This window comes from Hypanus sabinus, chromosome 8, assembly GCF_030144855.1.
Source record: "Hypanus sabinus isolate sHypSab1 chromosome 8, sHypSab1.hap1, whole genome shotgun sequence".
NCBI lineage: Eukaryota > Metazoa > Chordata > Chondrichthyes > Myliobatiformes > Dasyatidae > Hypanus > Hypanus sabinus.
In genome coordinates this window covers 58898437-58923722 of record NC_082713.1, presented here as the reverse complement: position 1 = coordinate 58923722, position 25286 = coordinate 58898437, and the positions used below count along the sequence as shown (strand labels likewise).

Below are 25286 nucleotides of genomic sequence, written 5' to 3'. Positions count from 1 at the left end.
TGTCCATTGTTAAGGATGAAGTCTCGGGGTACTTAGAGGCACATGATAAAATAGGCTGTGGTTAACATGGTTTCCTGAAGGCAAAATCTTATCTGACAAATCTGTTGGAATTCTTTAAAGAAGTAGCAAGCAGGATAGACAATTGGGAATTGGTTGATGTTGTATACTTGAATTTTCAGAAGGCCTTTGATAAGGTGCCACACATGAGGCTGCTTAACAAGCTATGATCCCATGGTATTACAAGAAAGATTCTAGCATGAATAAAGCAATGGGTGATTGGCAGGAAGCAAAGAGTGGGAATAAAGGGAGCCGTTTCTGGTTGGCTGCCGGTGACTAGTGATGTTCCACAGGGGTCTGTGTTAGGACTGATTCTTTTTATGTTATATGTCAATGATTTGGGTGATAGAATTAATGGTTTTGTTGCAAAGTTTGCAGATGATATAGAGATAGGTGGAGGGGCAAGTAGTTTTAAGGTGACAGTAGAGAGGCTGCAGAAGGACTGAGACAGATTAGGAGAATGGGCAAAGAAATGGCAGATGGAATACAGTGTCGGTAAGTGTGTGGTCATGCACTTTGGTAGAAGAAATGAAAGGGTTGACTATTTTCTAAATGGAGAGAAAATACAAAATACTGAGGTGGAAAGGGACTTGGGAGTCCTTGTGCAGGATTCCCTAAAAGATAATTTGCAGATTGAGTCTGTGGTGAGAAAGACAAATACAATGTTAACATTCATTTCAAGAGGCCTAGGATATAAAAGCAAGGATGTAGTGTTGAGACTTTATAAAGCACTGGTAAGGCCTCACTTGGAGCATTGTGAGCAGTTTTGGGCCCCTCATCTTGGAAAGGATATGCTGACACTGGCGAGGGTTCAAAGGAGTTTCACGAAAATGATTCCAGGATTGAATAGCTTCCCATATGAAGAGCGTTTGATGGCTATGGGCCTGTATTTTCTGGAAATCAGAAAAATGAGAGGTAACCTAATTGAAATCTATTGAATGGTGAAAGGCCTTGATAGAGTGGGTGTTAAGAGAATGTTTCCAATGGTGGGGGAGTCTAAGACCAAAGGACACAATTTCAGAATAGAGGGGTGTCCTCTTAGAACAGAGATGAGGAGGAATTTCTTTAGTCAGAGAGTGATGAATCTGTGTTATTTTTTTTTGCCATAGTCCGCTGTGGAAGCCAAGCATTTATGTATATTTAAGGCAGAGGTTGATAGATTCTTGACTGGTCAGGGCATGAAGGGAATCGGGAAGAAGGCAGGAGATTGGAGCTGAGAGGAAAATTGGATCAACCATGATGAAATTGCGGAGCAGACTCAATGGGCCAAATGGCTTAATTCTACTATATCTTATGGTCTTCTGGTCTTCCTGTATGAGTGGGTGTATTTAAAAAAACAATTATTAAGTATTTGTCATACATTATGAAATCTTGGTGATTTATTTTTACTTCCTGCGGTGCCCAAATGTAGATATCTGCTGATGTAGAGAGGAATTACCATTAAGCATCTTAGCACTGAAATCATTTCTGTAGATCAGTTGTAATGGTGCTGACACATGGCTAACTAACAAAGGACTGTCCGCACTGCAGATTTGTCATTAATAACTTGGGGAGGAGAGAAATACACATTTACCAGTCTTTGAAGTATAACAAACAGTAATAGGAAAATAATTGGATTATTGAGACCACCTTTTCAGTGTATCATGGGTTCATTTCTAATTGTGCTGAACTTCATTTTTGTTATGGGTATCAACTTAATTCCCCCTCAAAACTTACTTTGAAATGAGATGGGTATTTTTACTTAGAGATTCTGGGATTAACCATATTTGCTAAGCAATGTAGAGAAAAATTGAGCATATGATTTTTTGTCATAAATCTGTGCTGATTTCACTCAATGGAAGAAAAGTTTTGAGGGACTTAGTGACCTGCTTCAGGCCTGTGTTCCAAATCAGTTTTCAGTTTGGTCATCTTTGTTCATAATTACTAACCTTTTTGCGGACATAAAACCTCCTGAGTTTTATATTTTTAGATATTCTTCATGCACAAATAACTGGTTTTGCTTGTATTGCAACTTGAGCATTTTTTTGTTTTAATTTGTTTAAGCCTAGCACTGTTTCAAGGCCTTGGGGTACTTGCTGTCTAAGTATTGGATCTTTTTTTCTCCAACTGACACAGCGTAAAAGGTCTGTGTTTCAAGTTTCATTTAGAAAATGGCAATCCTTCAATACTGAATTATCGATATAGATTGTGGTAATTCAAGAAAGGGATTTAGTATCATTAACCAGTAGCCCTAAATGCGCCTCATGATCCACCAATATGATTAATTGTTAAATGGCTTAGTAAGCTATTCAGTTCAAGGGGAAATGGAAATTGGCAATGAATGCATGCCTTACTAATGGAGTTCTGCACCCAAAATTGAATGAAAAAGAAGTCTGTTTTGTGGTCTAGCTTTTTTTCAGTGAATTAGGAAAAAATAAAAATATTTTGTGAAAGTTAACAAATGGTTACTTACAGAGACTCAGAGCTGAGTGGGATCTCTGGAATTCTCCGCTGTGCAGGGTTGTTCAGGTTTGCTCATATTATAAATCTTTGAAAACGCATTGATGAAGGTAGAGCAGTGGGTGTAGTCTGTATGGATCTCAGTAAGGCATTTGATAAGTTTCTCCATGCAAAGTTCATTCAGAAAGTAATGAGGCATGGGATCAAAGGAGACTTTGATTTGTGGATCCTGAATTGGCTTGCCCATAGAAAGTAAAGGATGGTTGTAGAAGGTTTGTATTCTGCATGGAGGATGGTGACTAGTGGTGTTCCGTAAGGATCTGTTCTGGGACCTCTCCTCTTTGTGATTTCTATAAATGACCTGGATGAAGAAGTAGAGGGGTGGGTTAGTAAGTTTGCTAATGACACAAAAGTTGGAAGTGTTGTGAATAGTCTGAAGGGATGTCAGACGTTACAGCAGAACATTAGTAGAACTTGGTTGAGAAGTGGCAGATGGAGTTCAACCCAGATAAGTGTGAAGTGGTTCATTTCAGTAGGTCAAATTTGAAGGCAGAATATAATATTGATGGTAAGACTCTTGGCAGTGTGGAGGATCTGCGAGATCTTGGGGTCTGTGTCCCTAGGACACACAGAGCTGCTGCGCAGGTTGTGGTGGTGGTTGTCTCTCGGGTTCCGAGGAAGACCAAACATTGTGCAGTCATCTGTGGATACGCATGTGGCTTCGGAGGCTGTAGGCCGAAGCACACATGCAGTTGCAGGTTGGACATGGAATGGTGGTTGTTGGAACAGGTGCATACTCAGCTTTGTGGCGTCGGTCTCGTGCTGCTGCAAGGTGCTGATTCTGGTCATCCTCAAAGTCAGATGCAGCTTTCCAGGTCAGGGCGTGCCAAGCTGCCCTGTCAGCTGCGGACCCCTCAAGTTATCGAGGCTAGGAGTCTGCCCAATTGATGTACGATTTCAAATTGTCTTTGTATCTTTTTTTGGGGCGGCCCTGATTCTGACTGCCATGCTCAAGCTCACCGTAGAGCAGCTGCCTGGGGACTGCTGTTTCACCCATGCGGATTACATGGCCAGTCTAGCATACTTGGACATGGAGGATGCTTGTCTCAATGCTTGTGCTGTTGGCTCTGTCAAGGACTTCCTGGTTCATGATTCGGTCGGTCCTGCCATCGAATCCTCATGATTGACCGCAGAGGGCACATGTGAAAATGCTCCAGCTGTTTGATGTGCCTGCAGTAAAGGGTCCAGGTTTCGCAGCCGTACAGGAGAGAGGTGAGGACCACAGCCTTCTACTCCCTGAGCCTGGTTGAAGGCTGAACGTCCTTGTGCTCCAGAACTTTAACACAGAGTTTCCCGAGTGCCTGGCTGGCTCTCTGGATCCTTGCTATGATCTCTTTGTCAAGGGATCCGTCACTGGATATGGTGCTTCCTAGATACTAGAAGTTCTCCACGTGCTTCAGGACAGTGCCGTCGATGGTGATGCATGGCTGAGGAGGTGACTGTTTGGTGCAGGTTGTAGGAGAACTTCTGTCTTACCGAGGCTGACTGTCAGGCTAAACAGCTTTGAGGCTGTGGGGAATTGTCAACAATCATCTGCAGGTGGTTCTTCTGGTGGGCCATGGGGGCACAGTCATCAGCAAACAGAGCTTCAGTGATGAGCCTCCTCAACGTTCTGGTCTTTGCAGCAAGGCATCTCAGGTCAAACATCGATCCGTGTAGGTGATATCTTATGTAAATACCCAGGTCTAGGTCCTTAACAGCATGCTTTAGCATTCGGGTGAAGAAGAGTTTGAAGAACACTGGTGTTAGAACACACCCTTGCTTCATGTCATTTGAGGTGTTGAAAGTCTCAGATGGGGAACCACCTGAGAATACTTCTGTCATGTCATCATGGAGCAAGTGGGTGAATGTAGTGAATTTCTGCGGGCAGCCAAGCTTTCTAAGGATGATCCACAGTGCGTTTCTGTTGACCGTGTCAAACGCCTTCGTCACATCAATGAAGGCAGAGTGTAATGTCATGTTCTGTTCCAAGTATGTATCTGTCTCACTGTGAAGATCATGTCAGTAGTGCTGCGTTCGGGACGAATGCCGCATTACGACTCGCGAAGGTTCACTTCTGACTCTGTTAGAGTCAGTCTGTTGAGGATGATGCGGGCGAGGAATTTTCCGGCAATGGAAAATAATGAAATGCCTCTGTAGTTCCCCAGTCGGTCCTTGAACCTTTATTTTTATAGAGGGTGATTTTCATTGTGTCTCTGAGGTCAGGGGGCATCTCTTCTTCTTCCCAAATGCTAGCCAGGATGCTGTGGAAAGCCTCAAGTGATCCTTGCTGAGTGCCTTGTACAGTTCAGCAGGTATTCCATCCTTGCCAGGCGCCTTGCCACCGCTCATCTGCGTGATAGCCTTCTTGACTTCATCTATCGAGGGAGGATCATCTAGTACCTCGTGAATAGGCTGTTGGGGAATTTGGTCCAGAGCAGACTGGTCGACTGATGAAGGGCGGTTCAGTTGCTGGCTGAAATGCTCTTTCCATCTGTGTTGGATGCTCTCTTTGTCCTTTGGCAGTGTGGTGCCATCAGCGGACAGTAGTGGAGATGAGCCAGATCTTGAGGGGCCAAAGATCATCCTGATGGAGTTGAAGAGCAGCTCTGAGTTGTTGATGTCGGCGAAGCGTTGCACCTCTTCAGCTTTCCTATCCCACCACAGGTTGGACATCTTGCAAATTTCCTGTTGGCCATGGGCCTGAAGGCATATGGTGTATTGGCCTTCATCAACTGTGGGATTGAGTTCAAGAGCTGTGATGTAATGTTACAGTTATATAAAATTTTCATTAGACCCCACTTGAAGAACTGTCTTCAGTTCTGGTCACTTCACTACAGGAAGAATGTGGATGCTATACAGAGAATGCAGAGGAGATTTACAAGGATGTTGCCTGGATTGGAGAGCATACCTTATGAGAATAGTTTGAGTGAACTTGGCCTTTTCTCCTTGGAGCAATGGAGGATGAGAGGTAACCTGATAGAAGTGTATAAAATAAGGAGAGGCATTTATCATGTGGATAGCCAGAATCTTTTTCTCAGACTTGAAATGGCTAACACAAGGGGACATAGTTTTAAGGTGCTTGGAAGTAGGTACACAGGGAATGTCAGGGTAAGTTTTTCACACAGAGTGGTGGGTGCGTGGAATGCATTTCCAGCGACTGTTGTAGAGGCGGATACAATAGGGTCTTCCAAGGGACTCTTAGCTAGGTACACGGAGCTTAGAAAAATAGACTATGTGGTAGCGAAATTCTAGGAAGTTCCTAGAGTTGGTTATGTGGTCAGCACAACATTGTGAGCCAAAGGGCCTGCAATATACTGTAGATTTTTATGTCCTATATTCTAAAATTTGAGGAATTCTGGGCTACGGAAATAGGCACAGATGTCAAGTTGGACAGATTAACTACGTTCCTATTGAATGGTGGGGTAAATTTTAGGAGCGAGGTGGTTTAGTCCTTTACCCAATTTCTTGAGTTAAGTAGTTTTTAAAATGAAATAAATGGACCTGGTTTTGTGAAAAGAGAAAGCTAGGTGACAAGCCTTTAGGTGGAAAGCACTTCGGGAACAGCGATGACCACTCCTGAAGTTTTAAGATAGTCATAAATAAGTGTAAGTCTGGGCTTTGCTGGACTTTGCCACACTAGCACAAACTACCACTTAATTGGATAGGAGCTATGGAGAATTAGGAGGGCGCAGCTGTTGGGGCAAGTCCCCATCTGACATGGGTGAGTTGTCTAAAGACCAGCTAATCAATGTTCAGGACCAGTATATTCTAGGAAGCACAAGACTGGCAAGCTAAGGGGGCCTCAGACGACCAGTTACAAATTCAGTTAAGAAGGAAGTGTGTATAATTTTTTGGAACTTAAAATCAGCAGAGGACCTTGGAAAGCAGGAAAGAACTCAAAAGGGTCGCCTGCGAATGCTCTTGCAATGCTGATTAAAGAGAATTTCAAGGCATTTTTCATTAAAAATAAGAGATTAACTAGGGAAGAGGGTAGGAGCATTTAAGTGCAAATAAGGGAGTTTATGCTTGGAATTGGAGAATATGTGTGAGGTACTAAGCAAGTACTTTGTAGTCACTATTCACCAAAGAGGAGTTAAGTGAGATCAGTGTAGGACGTACTAATATGCTAGGACATCTTGAAAGCAAAGTGAAGATGCTGGGTCTCTTGAAGAGCATTCAGAGGTAGTCAGTTACCAAAGTGTGAAAGGATTTATCCCAGGTTATTGAAATAGCCAAGAGAGGAAATTGCAGGGTCCTTGACAAAGATCATTCCATCCACACTAGCAAATAGCTGAGGTCCCAGAGGACTGGAAAGTAACTGTCGTGTTCATTTGTTCAAGAAGGAAATGGAGATAATCCCACAAGCTTTAGGGCGAATTTCTCATTTGTGGTTGGGAATCTATTTGAGAAGGTTCTTATGCATAGGACTTGTGCACATTTGGCAAGGCATGGACTAATTGGTACTGTCATCATGGCTTTGTGTAAGGCAGCGTATGTGTTACAAACTTAATTGAGATTTCAGCGTTCATGCTTTTAGGTTATAGAATATGAAGTGCTGTTCCTTTGTTTTGCACTTAGCCTTGCCCTGGCTGTAGAAAGTGCTAAAACTGGGTACGATGGTATGGGAATGGAGATCAAAATTAAAATGGCTATCAACCAGGAGCATCTGATAGCTGTGGTGATGGAATGCAAGTGCTCAACAAATCGATCTCCCAGTTTCCGTCTGGTCTCACTGGTGTAGAGGAGGCCTCATTGGGAGCACTGGAAGCAGTAAAGGCTGGCTCACTTGGAAGTTGTGATGAATGTTGTATTGGATTCGTAGGCTGCTGCTGTGTTTGAAGTGGACCTTCCTTTCCATGACATCTGAGAAACAAGACATCTGTGAATGTGTTTGAGGCAATTATCTATGTAATTCATGTCAAGTATAAGCAAGGTGACATGCATTGTATTTTGTGACTCAATGAGAAATGTGCTTTTGTTTCAAATCAGAGAACATTGAGATGGCAGATCAGGAATCACATAAAATAACCCAGGATGGAGTTGCTCCCAACACAATTGCAGCTTCTGGATTTGGTCATGGTGCTAAAGCAAGTCCATCAGTTTCGGTAAGCATCTGCTTATTTTGATATAATGTGTGGTTATGATTCTGTTCTTCAGTGCTAAGCTTCCAAGACAAAAATGCTGAGTCTTTAAAAATGGGAATTTTTTTGTATTTATGTCTTTTAGTTGCCCTATTATTTAGATAACTCATCTTGAAAATTGGAGGGGGATTTGCCTTGACGTTATCAGCATATTTTATTATTTCTCACTGATGAGGCTAGCTTGCACTTTGTTCATCATTTTAACTAGATAATGTAGTGTCATCGAGAATACTTCTTGAGATTATTTAAACAAATAAATATAATCAGGTAGAATTGCAGCAATGATATATTAGTTACATGTCAAATTGCTTTTTAATTGTATTAGTGTTTACATTTGAAATAAATTTATTGCAAGATTAATTTGTGTTCTTTTGTGAAAGCTCTATAACTTGAGATCCATAGAAATTTTGTTCAGAAGTATGTGAAAATCAATTTAAGTACAAGACTATCTCATTTGTGTCTTTGAAATAGTTTTATTGGTTTACCTAGATAATGTTGTGAGTTGACTCCAAGTGGGATTTAAGAGTTTTTTTTATATATTGCTGATCTAAGTATCCCATATACCTTTCAAATTAGCACTACACATACTGCAATCCAATAATTTTTTTTAGCATGTGGTTACTTTTAACTGTTAGCAGCAGGAAGGTTAGACCATAAGATTTAGGAGCAGAATTAGGCCATTTAGCCCATCGAGTCTGCATGGCTGATCTATTTTACCTCTCAGCCCCAGTCTCCTGCCTTCTTCTTGTATTCCTTCATGCCCTGACCAGTCAAGAATCTATCAACCTCTGCCTTAAATATATGTAAAGGCTTAGTCTCCACAGCCACCTGTGGCAACAAATTTCACAGATTCACCGATCTGTGGCTCAAGAAATTCCTTCTCCACTCCCGTTTTAAAATGATGTCTCTCTCTAGAGGCTGTGTCTTCTGGTCCTGAACTCTCCCACCATAGGAAATGTCCTCTCCACATCCACTCTGTTGAGGCCTTTCAACATTCAATAGGTTTCAATTAATTAGGTTCTCACTAAATAAGCTAGGATAATTCACAGTGGATTTGAGTGCATAATTTTTTAATCTATTTCATACCGAACTTAGTGTGAGAATTTCCAGAATTTATATCAAATAATGGCAAAGGACTGCAGAGCTTCAAACTAGTCAATTGATCATGAAATCTGTAATCTATGCCTATTGCATGCTCTTTAGAAAGTCATGTAGATCTGTGTGTAACTTTGCCAGATTGATGATTGTGCCACATAAAGTGATTTAGATTTCAGGCTGGGAGGTAAGGTTCCATTGGTGTGGTGACAGGACTTTAGTACCACAGGCCTGGTGGAGACTTTGCTGACATGGGAAGGGACAAATGCATCTGTATCAGCTTCAGCTAGTTAAGAAAGGAGGTCATGAGTTTATACCATGTGTTCAATGCCTGGTGTTGACCCTGTCTGATGATTATGTTAGGTTATTTTAGAGCCAATCAGACTAGATCAGTATGACAGATTTCCTCTGTTATACAATCTAGCAGTTTCATAGCTGACAGAACTGAGACTAATTCTAATTCCAGATCATTTAATTAACTGAATTTAACTTCCACAGGATTTAAACATGGTTTGATTTATGGTTCAGACTTTTAAGTTACTGTTCTGTTTTGACTTCTGATTACCTTTCAACTTTACCTTGTGTCTTGTGTCTTTCATGCAGTATTGTTCATTTTCTGTAGAATTTTCTGCTTTATACTTGTGTATATTCAACTTAATAGCTGGTTCTTTTATTGGCCTGAACAAATTGTATTGAAGCTTCAAATTCAGAAAAGGGGTTCATTGAGAAACCACAAGGGTCCCAGTGTTGATCCTTGAGGTGGTTCATTCTGTACGTCTACATACTTACCTTCCTTTAATTTAAAATTTACCTTTCTTTAATCATGCTCATTATTTCTTCCCCATAATGAAACAAAAGCAATTCATGATGGGCAACAAGACGGAATCAATAATGTGGTTGCTTCGAATATTCACACTGGTGTCAACATTCTTTTTTCTCTTTCCCGTCTTTGGGTGAGTAGAATTTTGCACTGATTTTAATATTAGGTATGAGTACACAAACAGAGCACTGAGAAAAATGGTAAAATTTTTAAGTTGACAGAAAATGTTGTCTTTAGGTCTGGACTGGACTGAAATTACTGGCTAAAAAAATATTGCCAGTGTCATATAAAATAGAAGGTTAGCAATTGCTAAACCTAGTGCATATTTGATCAACCACTGAACTTGTCTTATGTTACAAAAAAAGTTATATTCCCAAATAGCAATTGCTGCTGTTTTGTGCCAATGTAGTGTGACTGAAGTTTAAAATATTGCTCGTGAGCAGTAACAAGTTTATATTGAAAACCAGGTAATGTTAACTGATGTTAACCAGACCAAGAGAGTACTAGGGTCTTTATGTTCACATAGGTATTTTCTCATAACTTTGAGCTGTGTTCACTGACTGTACTGGATAATGTGCTCTGTGATTATTGTTTAGAGTCTCTAATTCTGTGACATTGTTTTGTTTTTGATTAGGATTAAACAGTCATTAAGCATAAATGGAGCAGTCTATTTCTAATATAAAGCAACATGGGTGTGCTTTTATAATGGTTAGATGATTAGAGCCAAGTATGGTGTGTTTAATCAATTAGTACAGAGATTAGTGACAAATAAATGTTATATTTATTATAAATTTATCTTTTAGTGAAGGCTTAAAGATTTGTACTTGTGCCAGATTTTTAGACATACCACACTAGCTGGAAAATCAAGTTCAATTCATTTCCTGTTGTAGAATTGATTTGTCTTTGACCTGATATCTTACTTCCAAAATATTATTACAAAGGAATAATTGAATGATTCAAAAATTGTCACAGAAGCTTAAATCTGTGCTGATTAAATCATGCCCTTTATTATTGTCTTTTTTTTATTGTCCTGTGCAAGCAATCATTTAAACAAAAACATAGAAACATAGAAAACCTACAGCATAATACAGGCCCTTCAGCCCACAGAGCTGTGCCAAACATGCCCTTACCTTAGAAGTTACCTAGGGTTACCCATAGCCCTCTATTTTTCTGAGCTCCATGTACCTGTCCAGGAGCCTCTTAAAAGAGGCTATCGTATTCGCCTCCGCCACCGTCACCGGCAGCCCATTCCACGCACTCACCACTCTCTGCATAAAAAAAACTTACCCCTGACATCTCCTCTGTACCTTCTTCCAAGCACCTCAAAATTTTGTCCTCTCGCGCTAACCATTTCAGCCCTGGGAAAAGGCCTCTGACTATCTACATGATCAATGCCTCTCCATCTTATACTCATCTATCAGGTCACCTCTCATCCTCCGTCGCTCCAAGGAGAAAAGGCCGAACACAAGGAAATCTGCAGATGCTGGAAATTCAGACAACACACACAAAATGATGGTGGAACACAGCAGGCCAGGCAGCATCTATAAGGAGAAGCACTGTCGACGTTTCAGGCCGAGACCCTTCGTCAGGAGGGTCGTCAGTTCACTCCACCTTTTCTGATAAGGCATGCTCCCCATTCTGGGCAAAATGCCTGCAAATCTCCTCTGCACCCTTTCTATTGTTTCCACATCCTTCCTATACTGAGCACAGTACTCCAAGTGGGGTCTGACCAGGGTCCTATATAGCTACAACAATACCTCTCGGGTCCTATATTCAATTCCACGATTGATGAAGGCCAATACACCATATGCTTTCTTAACCACAAAGTCAACCTGCGCAGCAGATTTGAGTGTCCTATGCATTCAGACCCCAGGATCCCTCCAATCCTCCACACTGCCAAGAGTCTTAACATTAATGTGATATTCTGCCATCATATTTGACCTACCAAAATGAACCACTTCACACTTATCTAGGTTGAACTCCATCTGCAACTTCTCAACCCAGTTTTGCATCCTATCAATGTCCCGCTGTAACCTCTGACAGCCCTCCACACTATCCACAACACCACCAACCTTTGTGTCATCAGCAAATTTACTAACCTATCCCTCCACTTCCTCATCCAGGTCATTTATAAAAATCCCGATGAGTAAGGGGTCCCAGAACAAATCCCTGAGGCACACCACCTGTCACCGACCTCCATGCGGAATATGACCTATCTACAATCACTCTTTGCTTTCTGTGGGCAAGCCAGTTCTGAATCCACAAAGCAATGTCCCCTCAGATCCCATACCTTCTTACTTTTTCAATAAGCCTTGCGTGGGGTACCTTGTCAAATGCTTTGATGAAATCCATATACACTACATCTACTGCTCTACCTGCATCAATGTGTTCAGTCACATCCTCAAAAAAATTCAATCAGGCTTGTAAGGCACGACCTGCCTTTCACAAAGCCATGCTGACTATTCCTAATCATATTATGCCTCTCAAGTGTTCATAAATCCTGTCTCTCAGGATCTTCTCCATCAACTTACCAAAGGCTGCAAAAAGAAATAAAAACTGTGCTCTCCTAGCAAACTAGTAAAATCAAATAATTTTATGGGTGGTTTGATGTGTCTTCTCACTAGATAAAACATTTTGAGACACCTTTTCTCAGAGTATTCACAACTTGGATGTGTGAGAAAATTACATGATTGAAATGACCAAATGAATTGTGCACTTGAGATTACAACTGTTGCTGATAATATTTCACAGCAGGATCAATGATTCTAAGCAAGTTTACTGTCTTAGTCACTGCTTTTTATTTATAAATGTTGATTACAAAAATCCATATCCTTGATTGAAAAGGAAATGGATGAGACTTCAGTTTTGACACTGAAATAGGATATATACAAAATTGTTGTACATTTATCTTAATTTCTTCTGTAATATTTTAGTGCAGAGTGGTATTTATCCAAAATGCTTAATTATTTCCAAAATAATAGACAATGTAGTCTTAATACTTGTACACTTTGCACTTAAGATTTCCAGATCAAATGAAATTAAGTAATGCCAAAGTAAATGAAATACAGAAAATAAATTAGATAGTAGAAAATCAAACACAAAATTCTGATGATATTAGAAGTAAAAGTAAGCACATATTTTTCTGATATTTTTTTTCTATACACTAGGTTCATTTTACAATTAACTAGACCAATTTTATGAAATAAAGAAATAGGGTAAGTTTTGACAGGTGCCTCCTACAATCAGAGATGTTGGGTTAGGAGATAACTTTTTTCCCTTAAGTGCTGATCCAGTTTTCTTTTAAAATCTTTGATTGCCTCTTTCTATCATCCTTGGAGAAGGACATTCTCTACATAAAATAGTTTATTCTCAGAGCACCCTATTGCCTTTAGCCCATTACTTTAAATCTGTGCTTATTGGTCCTTGAAGCATATGCTAATAGGAGCAACTTCCTTTGTTTTGCCCTGTCTAAACCCATCATAATCTTGCACACTTCTGTCACATCTCCTCTTGGCTATCCTGACTGTAAGGAAAACAATTCCATCTTTTCCATTTAATGAAGTCGTTCATTTCTGAATCCACCCTCCCACATATTCTTTGCACCCTCTAGAGCCTCTACAAAGTACAAAGTAATGTAGAGAGTAAAAATTTATTATCAGAATGCATACATATCGCCACATACAACCCTGAGATTCTTTTTCCTGAGGGCATACTTAGCAAATCTATAGAACAGTAACTAAACAGGATCAATGGACAACAAACTGTGCAATTGCAAATATAAATAAATAGCAATAAATAATAAGCATGAAATAACAAGATAAGGAGTCCTTAAAGTGAGACCATCAGTTGTAGGAATACCAGAAATAGAATGAGTGTAGTTATCCCCTTTTGTTCAAGAGCCTGATGGTTGAGGGATAGAAACTGTTCTTGAACCTAGTGATGTGCGTCTTCAGGCTCTTGTACCTTTTACCTGATGGCAACAGTGAGAAAAGAGCGTGGCCTGGGTGGTGGGGATCTTTGATGATGGATGCTGCTTTTCTATGGCAACATTTCACGTAGATGTTCTCAGCGGCTGGGAGGACTTTACCCATGATATCCTGGGCAGAATCCACTACCTTTTCTGCTCAAAGACTTTTGGGTTCCCATACCAAACTGTGATGCAGCCACTTGGCACACTCTCCACCGCAGACCTAGGAAATTTGCCAAGGTTTTTAATGACATGTCGAATCTCTGCAGACTCTTAAGGAAGTAGACACACTCTTGTGCTTTCTTGCAATTATATTTGTATGTTGGGTCCAGGACAGGTCCACTTAGATAGCGACACCCAGGAATTTAATGTTACTGACCCTGTCCACCTCTGATCCACTGATGAAGACTGGCTCATGGACCTCTGGTTGCCCTCTCCTGAAGTCTACAATCAGTTCCTTAGTTTCGTTGACAATGAGTGAGAGGATTACACCACTCAGCCAAATCTTCAGTCTCCCTCCTGTATGTTACTTCTCCTGTATCCTGTGTTACGTACCCCGTAACTGGGTCACTTACCAGCAAAGATAGAGAGGTCCGTTGAAGTCTGATGGTACTATTTTTAACAGTATTTATTGGTAAAAATACACAAAAATAATATCAATGCAAACATACAGATAATATACGTCATCAATACTAACTCTAAAAGTGCGGGTATGATAATAATCAATAAGAAATAAGCTCTATCGTTGTCTAGGGGATAATGTATTGTCCGATGGAAATATAAAAGTCATTAGCTCATTCAGGCTGCAGCCTTTGGTTGGAGTCAAGAGAGATAGATGTTTTAAACTTGCCAGCTTTTCCTTTTTACGATGTCGATCCTTTGAGAGTTCCGTTTTTGTAGTCGGTCCTTTTAGCTAAGCCATTCCGTGGAAGCCCGCCAATTCCTAGGCCAAGGAAAAGGACGCACGCGAGCCCCACCAGCTGTCACTATTAAACGCTGTCACAGGATTTCTAGCGTTTCTCCGGGTGCGTCTCAAGGGGCTGTTCCCCAGACCCTCTTTTATCTTGACTCACAGGGTCTCAGATGTCAATCAGGTTGGGATGATGCAATCCCTCCACCAACCCCCCACCTTTGATCATTCCCTGAGGGCTTCCATGGAGTACAGTACTCAATACACAATGGCCGTTTCCCGTGGCTTTGTATCGCTGAGGGGCCAGGACATTCCAAACCCCTTTGTGGATTCTGCATGTCTTTCTCTCATTTCCTAGGTCTCCTGACCTGAATTAATAGCGATCTTGCGATTCTCAAAAAGGAGGGGGCTACTTTGTACCCTTCGGCCCCTCAGAGTTGGAGCACAGATGTAACACCTGTAGGTACTTACTTGAGTACAGTGATTAGAATTGGATGCAGCATTCCAAATATGGCCTTATTACCAGCAGACTTGGCTATAATGTTCCAGCTTTCCAAAAAAAATCTAACAAAGAAGGTGTTTGAAATTTAAAAGTGCTGCTAATAGCGATACATCACAATAGCTTAGCTTCTGGATTTACTTCATTCCATTCATTGTCTGCCCTGGCAAAGGGTATTGGCACTTTTGTTTTCTCTGATTTCTAATGATTGAGTGGTGCTACTGCCATTCTGTGCTTAATACGATGGTTCCCTCTTTGGTTAAGAAATCTTTGGCTATTTTTGTACCATCCTGGGAAAACCCATGAAATAAATGTGTCAAAATGTGAAACTGGTATGAGAGCAGCTGCGTCTCTAGTTGCCTGCCTCATTAATTTTTCATCCCACTCGCACTCTTTCTTATATTTTTGGTCTCCTTCACTGTTTCAGTGAAGTCTGACAGAAGTTCAAGAAGCACTATCTAAACATGTCTCTAGGCTAATTACATCCCTTGTGGGCAATATTGAATCTGACAATTTAAGATTACCAAACTTGGTCAGTTCTTCAGTAAGGTTACCCTCTATAAAATAAGCAGTTTCTCCCTTCACAGATGCTGCCTGATCTACTGGTTATATTCCAGTTTTAAGTTCCAAGCAACTGTTGCGTTCTGCATCTTGCAGATCACCATGATCTTTTGTTTGCTTTCTCACTTTCTAGCTGCCCTGATTCATCGGTTAACTAGATGGCATAGCAAGCATACTGTCACTTTCACAAGCTTGGTTTTTATCTTATTACAGACACAGACTTCCTCTCCTCTGCTTCCTCTCTCTGCCATTTAATTGCATATATTTCCACGTTTTTTTCAATGGTGATGGATCATTCACCAGAAACATCCACAGATATTGTCTGACCTACTAAGTGTTTCCAATGCTTTTTTTGAATTTGTGAAAATGCACATTTCTCCTTACCCTTTTAAAGACTGTGTAGGACTCATTCATTAATGACAAGCTAATCTGATTGTGGGATTGGAAATTTGTATCCAAAATATTTTGGCAGCAGGCATAACTCAAGTTGGCCATTATGGTTTATTTTGCTTAAACTAGACCATTGTCATCCAGCCCACTGTTAACAAAGAACATCTGTTCCATACAGTGTATGTGGAGCACAAACCAGACACTAGACATGAGCATATTCATATTCTGAGAGTTGAGTCCTTGCCATCATTCATTAAGTGTAGTGGTCATTGTTGAAGTTCATATCTCCAGTGATGGAGCCGTGCTAAACAGGATTTGGCATGAGTGTTTGAAAATCTCAATGAAACAGTGGTATTGTATGTTTCTGTTCCATCGTATACTGCATTCTGTATGCCCTTTGATTCCCATTTGCCATGAAGGGAAGGATTGTCTGCACAATGGCATATCTAGCAATTGGGCTCAGGATCAAATCAATCTTCCGTGGCAGATTTAATATTGTAGTACATCAGCCAGACATCGTTATAACATCCCAGACTGCTAGTAATAGTAATTTAGTGGTTATTCTAGTTCATGAGTGGAAACCCAGAGATTTAGACTTGTCATAGAGGGCTGGTCTTTTGCTGTGGATGTCTTTGATCTCAGACACTTACTGTTTTTTTTCTACGTGGATAAGTCAGTCTGAAGTTCATTGGTAATCCTTTCAGGTGAATAGTATAGTTCCAGCAGCATCCTTTCCACCCAACACTTAAGGTTGCACTTAATTTCTGCAGACCTAGGTTTGCAGTGCATATTCATAAATTAGGCAAAATGAGCTTGGTACATGTTGTATTTTCAGTTTTGTAAATTGTAGATGGTAACTGGTTTACACATTTTGATCACCCAAACGACTTTCCGAAAACCATAGATATAAACGTCATTTGTAAAAACAAAAACAACAAAATAAATAATTTAAAAAGGTGAAAGCATTAATGTTAACTGCTCCCCACATTGAGTTTCCCCTGTATGGTTCTACAATTCCTTGACACAATTGTATTGATTGTTAATGAACAGAGTTGAATGTTTTGTGTCTTATTTCTTGCCTTTAGAGTTGCTGAAGGTGGATATTTCTACCAGAGAGCATTACTGGCTAATGCCCTGACTAGTGCCTGCCGGCTGCACCAGAGGCTTCCCAGATTCCAGTTCAGCAGAGCCTCTATCACACAGGCACTTCTGGAGGATAGCTGTCATTACTTGCTGTACTCGCTTATCTTTATTACCTCCTATCCTTTTACGTGTATCCTTCACTGTGCTTCATTGTGTAAGCTAGATCATTTTTATGACAGTAATCAAATCCTATGGGAAGATTTTTTTTAAAAAGTTTGGGAATCCATAAAGTCTTGCTGAGGAGAGTAATCTTCAGTTGCTTCTGATTTTTCTTTCACCTGCTCTCGATACCTAATAATTACCCCTCCCCCACCTCGTAAATTCATAATAATAGTGTGATACTGGAGCATCTTCTAACTAATGACTCAGGTGTTTGAATGAAAGGCACACAATCAGTGAAATATTTGGCAATAAAGAAAATCCAACTGTTGGATCACGTTTCAAAAATGTAAATAGAATTTTTGCAAAGGTAAGGAATTTACAAGGTTTACATGAAATGTGAATTTTTCCCCCCTTTTCACTTCCCATAGGAATATTCAATTTGGCGTTTCAAAAGGACCAGCTAATGTTAAGTATCAGGGTCCCCAGCGTAAGTTATCCAGTGACATAAAGATCATAGGCTACCCTTCTACACAGGGAAATTGCTGATGCTGTCTCAAGTTATTAATGTCCCATTATGGTTTTTCTTTCAATTCTTATGATAGGGTAAACCAATGAAAATACACAATAACAATACTTCTGATGGTTTTCATATGTTGAGATGCTTTAAATATGTCCTTAAAATTAGGTATGGTTCATATAGGCAAGTGACTACATTTCTATAAGTAAATTGAATAACAGGTGTCGTCCGTTTTACGGATGTTAGCTTTACACCACTTCGCTTTTACAGAAGACCTACATCAGTTACCTGTTTTTGCATTACAAAGAGGATTTTCGCTTTTACGAAAATTTTTCCCATATAAATTAATGGTTCTTCACTTTATACCATTTCAGCTTAAGAAAGATTTCATAGGAACGCTCTACCTTTGTAAGGGGGGGGGGGGGCACCTGAATAGGTGAACAGCAATTGGTTGTTCTACTCAACAATTGGATTTAAAAGTTATTAATAAACCTTTTTAAAAAAACAAGTATTGATAATTTGTAATTTCATTCTGCCCAATAGTCTGAACACACTGAGGAAATAGAGAAGAATTAAATAGGTTATCAGCAGGAAACAAATCAAGACTCTATATAAATGATGAACGGCAAAGAGACTGGGCCATAGAAAACAGGAAAGCAAGAATTTTGATAGTATTCAGCAGACAGTGAAAGCTAATGAAGACTAAGAAGGAAAAGGGAAGGAAGGTAAGGAAAGGAAACATTTGCATGCAGAAAAAAGCAATGGGCAATCTAAAATGCAAAGGTAGATAAGGTAACGTTAGAATTTTGGAGAGAATGGGAATTTATCCTTTGATTGTGGTAAATTTTATTCTCTGATCCAGCGGGTGTGTTTACTTGTAGAGAAATAAACAGAATTGTTGACTGGTGATTTTAAATAGCACAGGTGGAGAACCAGCAATGACATCTGTATAATGGTTCAGTTTCAATAGCAAAGAACTGATCTACCTACCAGTTAAAAGCTAAACATTTAAAATCTGGTGGACCAGATGTGCATCTTCTCGTATTTAAAAAAAATCTTTGATTTGAATAATTTGAAGATAAAGCAGCTGCTATTTAAACAAAATGGTGTCTCTTCAGCATCAACTCTGAACTAACCCCTTTAGCAAAATGTATATGTATAGATGTTGGAAGAGGACCCTTCTATAAAAAAGCATGTTTTCATTTGTTGGCTAAACTACAAATATGATGTCCTTCATTAAACAAATTGCCAAGTTTGACCTCTGTTCCATAGATTTTAGAGAGTGCAAGGGGCAATTTGAATGAAGTTTCTGTGATTTGAGGAAAGATAATTGGATAGCTAGAAGCTACTCTATTTCTGTTGGTTAAGGCGTTCAGGACTAGAGATCAATGACCAAAAGTTAGAAGCAGATTTTTCAGGGAATAGGATGGTATAAATTCACATCAACAAACTACATTGATAGGTCAAATGTCAATTTTAAATGTGAGCTTGATTTTTTTAATATATCCAAAGTATTAAGGAATATGTGGCAAACAGATGGTAAATCAGCCATGGGGCCATTGAATAGCAGTGCAGATGTACATATAAATAGAAAGCTGCTGGATTCTGTGGACCGTACTTTAAGGATAAGGAAAGGATGTACTTTCCCCTATATCAACATTGTTATAATGACTGATGATAACATTTAAAGTTGTAAAGGATGGTAATTGCTTATAAGCTGTGAATTAGTTTTTATGGGGTTATAGAAGACCCACAATCAAAATATAAATGTGGTTATGAAAAATAATAAGATTTTAAGGTTGTTTTATAGCAAAAGGTATACAAATTGTACAAACTCTACCACTATTCTGGAGAATTCTGGTTGAAGCTAAGTAAAATACTTCAAGAATTTGATGTTGCGCAATTCCTTTTCAGTTCTGTTCTCTCAAATGTCGAAAAGCTTGAAAGTATGCTTTCTCCTTGGACAGTTGTTTTACAATAATGTTATACTTTGTCTGACCACCTTGATTTGTATTTTGAAAACTTTTCCTTATCCAGATCTGTACAGTATGCTTGGTACCAGTAGCAATGTTTTCTCTACTTCATGCAACTGCGTACAGCAGGAAAGTCTTAGATGTAAGTTACGATTTCTCATGCACTTTCTACTGACTCTGAACCATAGCACTGCAATAATATACAATGTAAAGTTGAAGCTTAAGTTTATTTTAGTGGCTAGATTTTGTTTCCATAAACTATAATCAAATTGGATCTTTTGCACTTGTAGTAAAAAGCTCAATGTCAACTGTCATATAATTGAAAAACATACTTGTCAAATGATGAACTTTTTTTTCATTCTTGGGGTCTGGCTATTGCTTGCAGTTTTTTAACCTATGACCTGGTTGCCTTGAGGTAGTGGATTGCTACCTTAATCCAGCAGCATTATTGTTTGTGCGAAAGAATATATAAAGGTACTTAGGAGGTCAGTTGAGAGCCAACCATGTGGTGAGAAGGAAGTGGCATATAAGCAGACCACATGAAATGGTCAGTTTACTAATAGTGTGAGGATCTTTGCCCTCGTCTGATAGCCTTCAAGATCCCTTTCTTGTACTTCACCTTATTTTATCAAAATTATCTTTATTATTTGGAATTCATACTCAAATTCTAGTGGCAGAAATTAAATTCATATCTCTGGATTTCAAATCTATAAATTATTGTTCTGGTGATATACTTACTGCAGACTTAAAGAAAAATGTTTCATGGAAGAGTCTTTGAGGCTGCATGTGAGACAAACCTTGTGCTCAGTCATTTTAACCACCTGTAAGTCCTAAACAACATAATTAAGTGGTCAAATTAATATAATGTTTGGTTTGTATTACCAGAGTACAACAATAATTCTAGCAAGTATTTTGCTGCTGAATTAATGGATGTTGTTTACTATTGCTGAAGCCATAAAATTCTGAAGTCTCCACAAAAAAATTGGAAGTTCCACTGAAATATATATTCAACTCCTTTTTTTTTAAAGAAATGTTGAGACTGAAAACAAAGGACTTCTCTGCACAAAATCCAGTCTGTCAGAGAAATGACATCTGCATGAATCTAGTACATCCAGAATACGCATATGGCTTTGGAGTTATAAATTTAGGAATAGTACATTTTCCCATTTGTGTGTTATTGCTTCACAGTTTGTACAGTAAAATGCTGGTAGTACATGACTTTACTATTTGTAAATCCAGTGGCTGAGCATCTGGTTAATCAAATACTGTTTGCTGTGCTCCCTTTCTACTTGGATCATTTGAACATTTATCATACACTAATGAAGCAAAATGAATTGAAAGAATGTTGAGGTATTAATAGAAGTAACTTTTTATTGAAAATCTACCAGTTCAGCACCAGTAAAGTTCCTAGAGTGCCACGTTACCAGACATTTGCTATTCTTAGCAATCAGTCCTTCTCAAGTTTATCTCAGCAGGTCTTACTGGCTCTTGATACATACCCCCACACATCTACATGTTAATATTAGCATGACTTCTTCCCTCATAGGTGTCCCTCTCTCTGAGTGATATTTAGTTGTGCTGGTAACTTTTAAGTACATGCCTTTTGTTTAAACTAAGCAATTTCAAACAAGATTTTACATTTAATTTAGTGTTCATGTCAATGCATCTCAATTAAAATGATCAATTAATTTATATAATTGAGATAACTATCCTGTATATGTATGTTCTTTGTACAGATATGTAGAGGTCTTTAAATTTCCCAAAAATTTAAAAATTTATTTTGTGCATCTATAATTTGATCCACTTTTTAGGCTTAATGAAATTCATTGTGAGAGCATGTAATATTAACAGCTGCAAAACAGCGTGAGGTAGAAATTTGCTTTTTCTTTCTGTTAAATTGTGCATAAGTATCAGCTGCCAGGTGTACTCACCCCTACAAATTTTGTTTCATTGACTGTATGAACCCATATCTCAACTTTTAGGGAAGAGATTTGTGTGGGAGATCTACTTGTAATAAAGTAACAGTCCTTGGCAGAAAGCCTCTTCAATAATAGTGGCAACCTCTATTTATACAACAGCTTTTTATACTCTTAACTACCTTACAGGAGCATTATGGAGCAAGATATGTTGCTAAATGCCTAAAGAGATCAAGGCTGTTTACCAAAAGTGTTCATGAAGAGAAAAATTTTAACTACTTAAAAGTAAAGATGGGATTTTCTGAAAGGAATTCGCCAGCTCGGGCCCATCGCAGTGGACACACATCCACCACTGTATTCAGAGATTATCTGAAAACTAGATTTAGATCGCTGTCTGTACCTCAGAGAATTGAAGAGTGGAGGCGATTACAGTGTTGGGAAAGAGTAAGTGATGTGGATTTGAAAATTTGGGTGAGAATTTGGAAATCAAGTTTTGACTGAGCTGAGCAAAGCTCCAGTGCCATATTTAAGTTGGCCGACAACACCACTGTGGGAGGCCAAGTCAAAGATGGTGATGAATCAGCATATAGCAGGGAGGTTGAAAATTTGACTGAGTGGTGCCACAACAATCACCTCTTACTCAATGTCAGCAAGACCAAGGAAATGGTTTTTGACTACAGGTGGAGGAAACCTGAGGTCCATGACCCAGTCCTCATCGAGGATCAGAGGTAGAGAGGGTTAGCAGTTTTAAGTTCCTTGGTGTTATCATTTCAGAGGACCTGTGCTGGCTTCAGCACGTAAGTGCAATTATGAAAAAAGTATTGTAGTGCTTCTACTTCCTTAGGAGATTGTGCAGACTCGGCATGACAGCTAAAACTTTGACTAACTTCTATAGATGTGTGATGGACAGTATATTGACTGACTGCATCACAGCCCAGTATGGAAATACCAATGTCCTTGAATGGACAGTATTACAAAATGTAGTGGATACAGCCCAGTCCATCATAGGTAAAGCGCTCTCCATCATTAAGCACATCTAGACAGTATTGTCACAGGAAAGCAGCATCCATCATCGGGGATACCCACCATCCAGGTCATGTTTTCTTCATCTTACCTCAAGACTCACACAACCAGGTTCAGGAACGGTTGTTGCCCCTCAACCATCAGGCTCCTGAACCAGTGGGGATAACTTCACTCATCTACATTTTCCCCATAACTGGACTGCTCCCACAACCTATGCGCTCACTGTGAAGGACTCTTCTTCATATGTTCTTGATGTTTATTGCTTATTTATTTATTATTATTTCTTCTCTTTTTGTATTTCCAGTTTGTCTATTGTGCACTGCTTGTCTGAGCTTTTGGGTATAGTTTTTCATTTCTGCTATTATGGTTATTGGATTTATTGAGTATGCCTGCAAGAAAGTGAACCTCAGGATTGTATATGGTGACATATATGTACTTTAATAATAAATTTACTTCGAACTTTGAGCTTACTAACATTGACTCTCAAGCAAGCCAGTGGTACATTTAGTGCTCATTAGCCATACAATTGGTACAGTATAGTGCATTGTATCCTTGAACCAATTGTGAGAACTGATTAAATCATATATGGGGTAAATCAAGAGGGGTAAAAGTTTTAAACTGCTGGAATAATCAGATTCAATAAGATTTTCAGCATCTGCAGAAACTCTTGTGTGTTCCATAACACTGGACAACATTGATTTTGTTTCCTGAATACTTCTAGATGTATCCTATGGATTTTCGGCCACCGATCATGAAAATCACCATGGAAATCACACACCATTTTATTTTAAAATCACCTACATTGTTACTTCAATTCATAATTCAAGTCAGAATAGTTTATGCCAAGATTAAGGAAAGCATTTTTGTTGGTCCACAAATTGAACAGATTACCAACGACGGGCAATTTGAAGAACTGCGAGTGGGACCAGACAAGATCGCGTGGAAAGTTTTCAAGGATGTTAGTGAAAATTTTCTTGGCATCTACAGAGCACCAAATTTCATGCAGCTGGTTATCAACATGCTTCAAGCATACCAATACACGAAATGCACAATGTCACCAAAGATTCAGTGTTGCATTCTCATTTAGACTTTTCTCTTGCAAATCTTGGTGCTGTCACAGACGAGGACATTGCAGTCATGGAGAAATGGTGTCAGGGCAACTGGAATCCATCAAAGTTGGCTGATTATTGTTGGACATTTAAGTGAGAAGCCTCAGACACTGAGTACAAATGAAAATCGTCAAAACACTTTTAGTTTAGTTTAACTATTGCAAAGCATCAGCACAATTAAGCAATTAAATGCTTTATTTTCAAAAAAAGTTAATTTCTTGTTTCTCCAAATTCTTGCATGATACAATTAGTCTCAAATTTGTGTTCAGCCTCAAGCAGTCTATTGTAAGCACAAAAAGAAAAAAATTCTGAGGAAGCAACACTTCCGAAAAAATTTGTGGTCCAGTGTAATCATTATTTTATTTTGAAAACATGGCCATTTACAAATTGATGATCAGTCCAAATTAGCCCAATGAATCTATTTTGGTTCCCAGTATTCCTAAAAAAAAAAATGTTTTTCTTTCTGTGGTGGTTTTTTGACCTTAAGAACCTGGCTGGCTCTTAAGACTAGAATCTTGAGATTTACGAGCAAGCAGGGGCGTATCTACGGGAAATAGCGTCTATGGCAAAACACTGAAATGGGGCCCCTGTCCAAACATCTGACACCCATCTTTTGAGATAACTTTACCATAAAATCAGCTCAAAAATACAATTCAAGCTCGTTAATCTTTTAATTAACAAATTATGGCACGACATGAAAATTATTACTCCACCTTCTTTGCTTTCACTGATGCAAATTGGTCTATGATGAGATCAAAGTCAGTTTTCTCAGTTTCTTCTCTTTCTACACTCAGCAGAGCAAGATCACAGAGTCTGCCTTGATATTTTCATGTTGACCCGCCTTGATAGCAAAATTCTGCAATCCAAAATTTCTTCATAAGCTGCTGTCCATCAACATCAGAGCTGTACAATTCGCCCAGATTTTCTCACTACTTCTTTAGGTCGTTACTGTTGGCTCAGTAACACAGTCCCTCAACATCAAGAAGGAACCCAAACTTGGAGTCAGTGTCATGCAATTGAGTGAACCTTTCGTCCATTTCTCTGTGAAGATGGTCGCGTGTTCCCTTCATGACTGTTTCCATTTCCTCCTTAGTTGTTAACCCAGCGTCTCTTGAGTTCTCATCAGACAATCTTTCATCGCTGACATCTTTCAACTTCAATATTGCATTCTTGACAGAGACTGACTCCTCCTTCGAGTGACTCACTGACCAACACTTCTCTTTCATTGTAAAAATGATCTCGGAGGGCTTTCAAATCCAGGGCAGCATCATGGAAGTTCCTGCTGGGATTCTGCAGCCTCTTTTGAATACGGTCAATGCGAATGAGTACTTTGTTCCAAAATCCTAGCAAAATCGGAAAATCATAACTCAGCATGTGGTTGTACAGGTCGTGTCACTTCTTGTTTCACTTGTCTCATTTTCATTGTCTATCATGTCCTGGAGAACTTGAAGTATCTCCTCAGGGTACTTGTTGATAGGCTTCACTGCTTCTGTCTTTGCACACCTCCTGGTTTTGGACTCTGACTTAACAACCACAGGCATGCCGTTTTTGAATTTTTCCCAGCGCTGTGTTGAACAAGAGA

General features: G+C 39.3%; 1 protein-coding gene across 4 annotated transcripts in view; it reads left to right on the top strand.

The window, feature by feature from the left end:
- The window catches only part of LOC132398202 (transmembrane protein 33-like), a 133267-nt gene that overhangs the window by 4613 nt on the left and 103368 nt on the right, over positions 1–25286 (top strand). For 2 of the 4 annotated variants that reach the window (XM_059977293.1, XM_059977294.1), the window contains exons 2-5: positions 7528–7643; positions 9633–9727; positions 17007–17194; positions 19731–19798. In XM_059977293.1, coding sequence (XP_059833276.1) covers positions 7539–7643; positions 9633–9727; positions 17007–17194; positions 19731–19798 — 456 coding nt within the window. In that variant the 5' untranslated portion in view covers positions 7528–7538. The remainder of the gene's footprint in view (positions 1–7527; positions 7644–9632; positions 9728–17006; positions 17195–19730; positions 19799–25286) is intronic. The other 2 variants (XM_059977295.1, XM_059977296.1) reach the window with 1 other exon arrangement.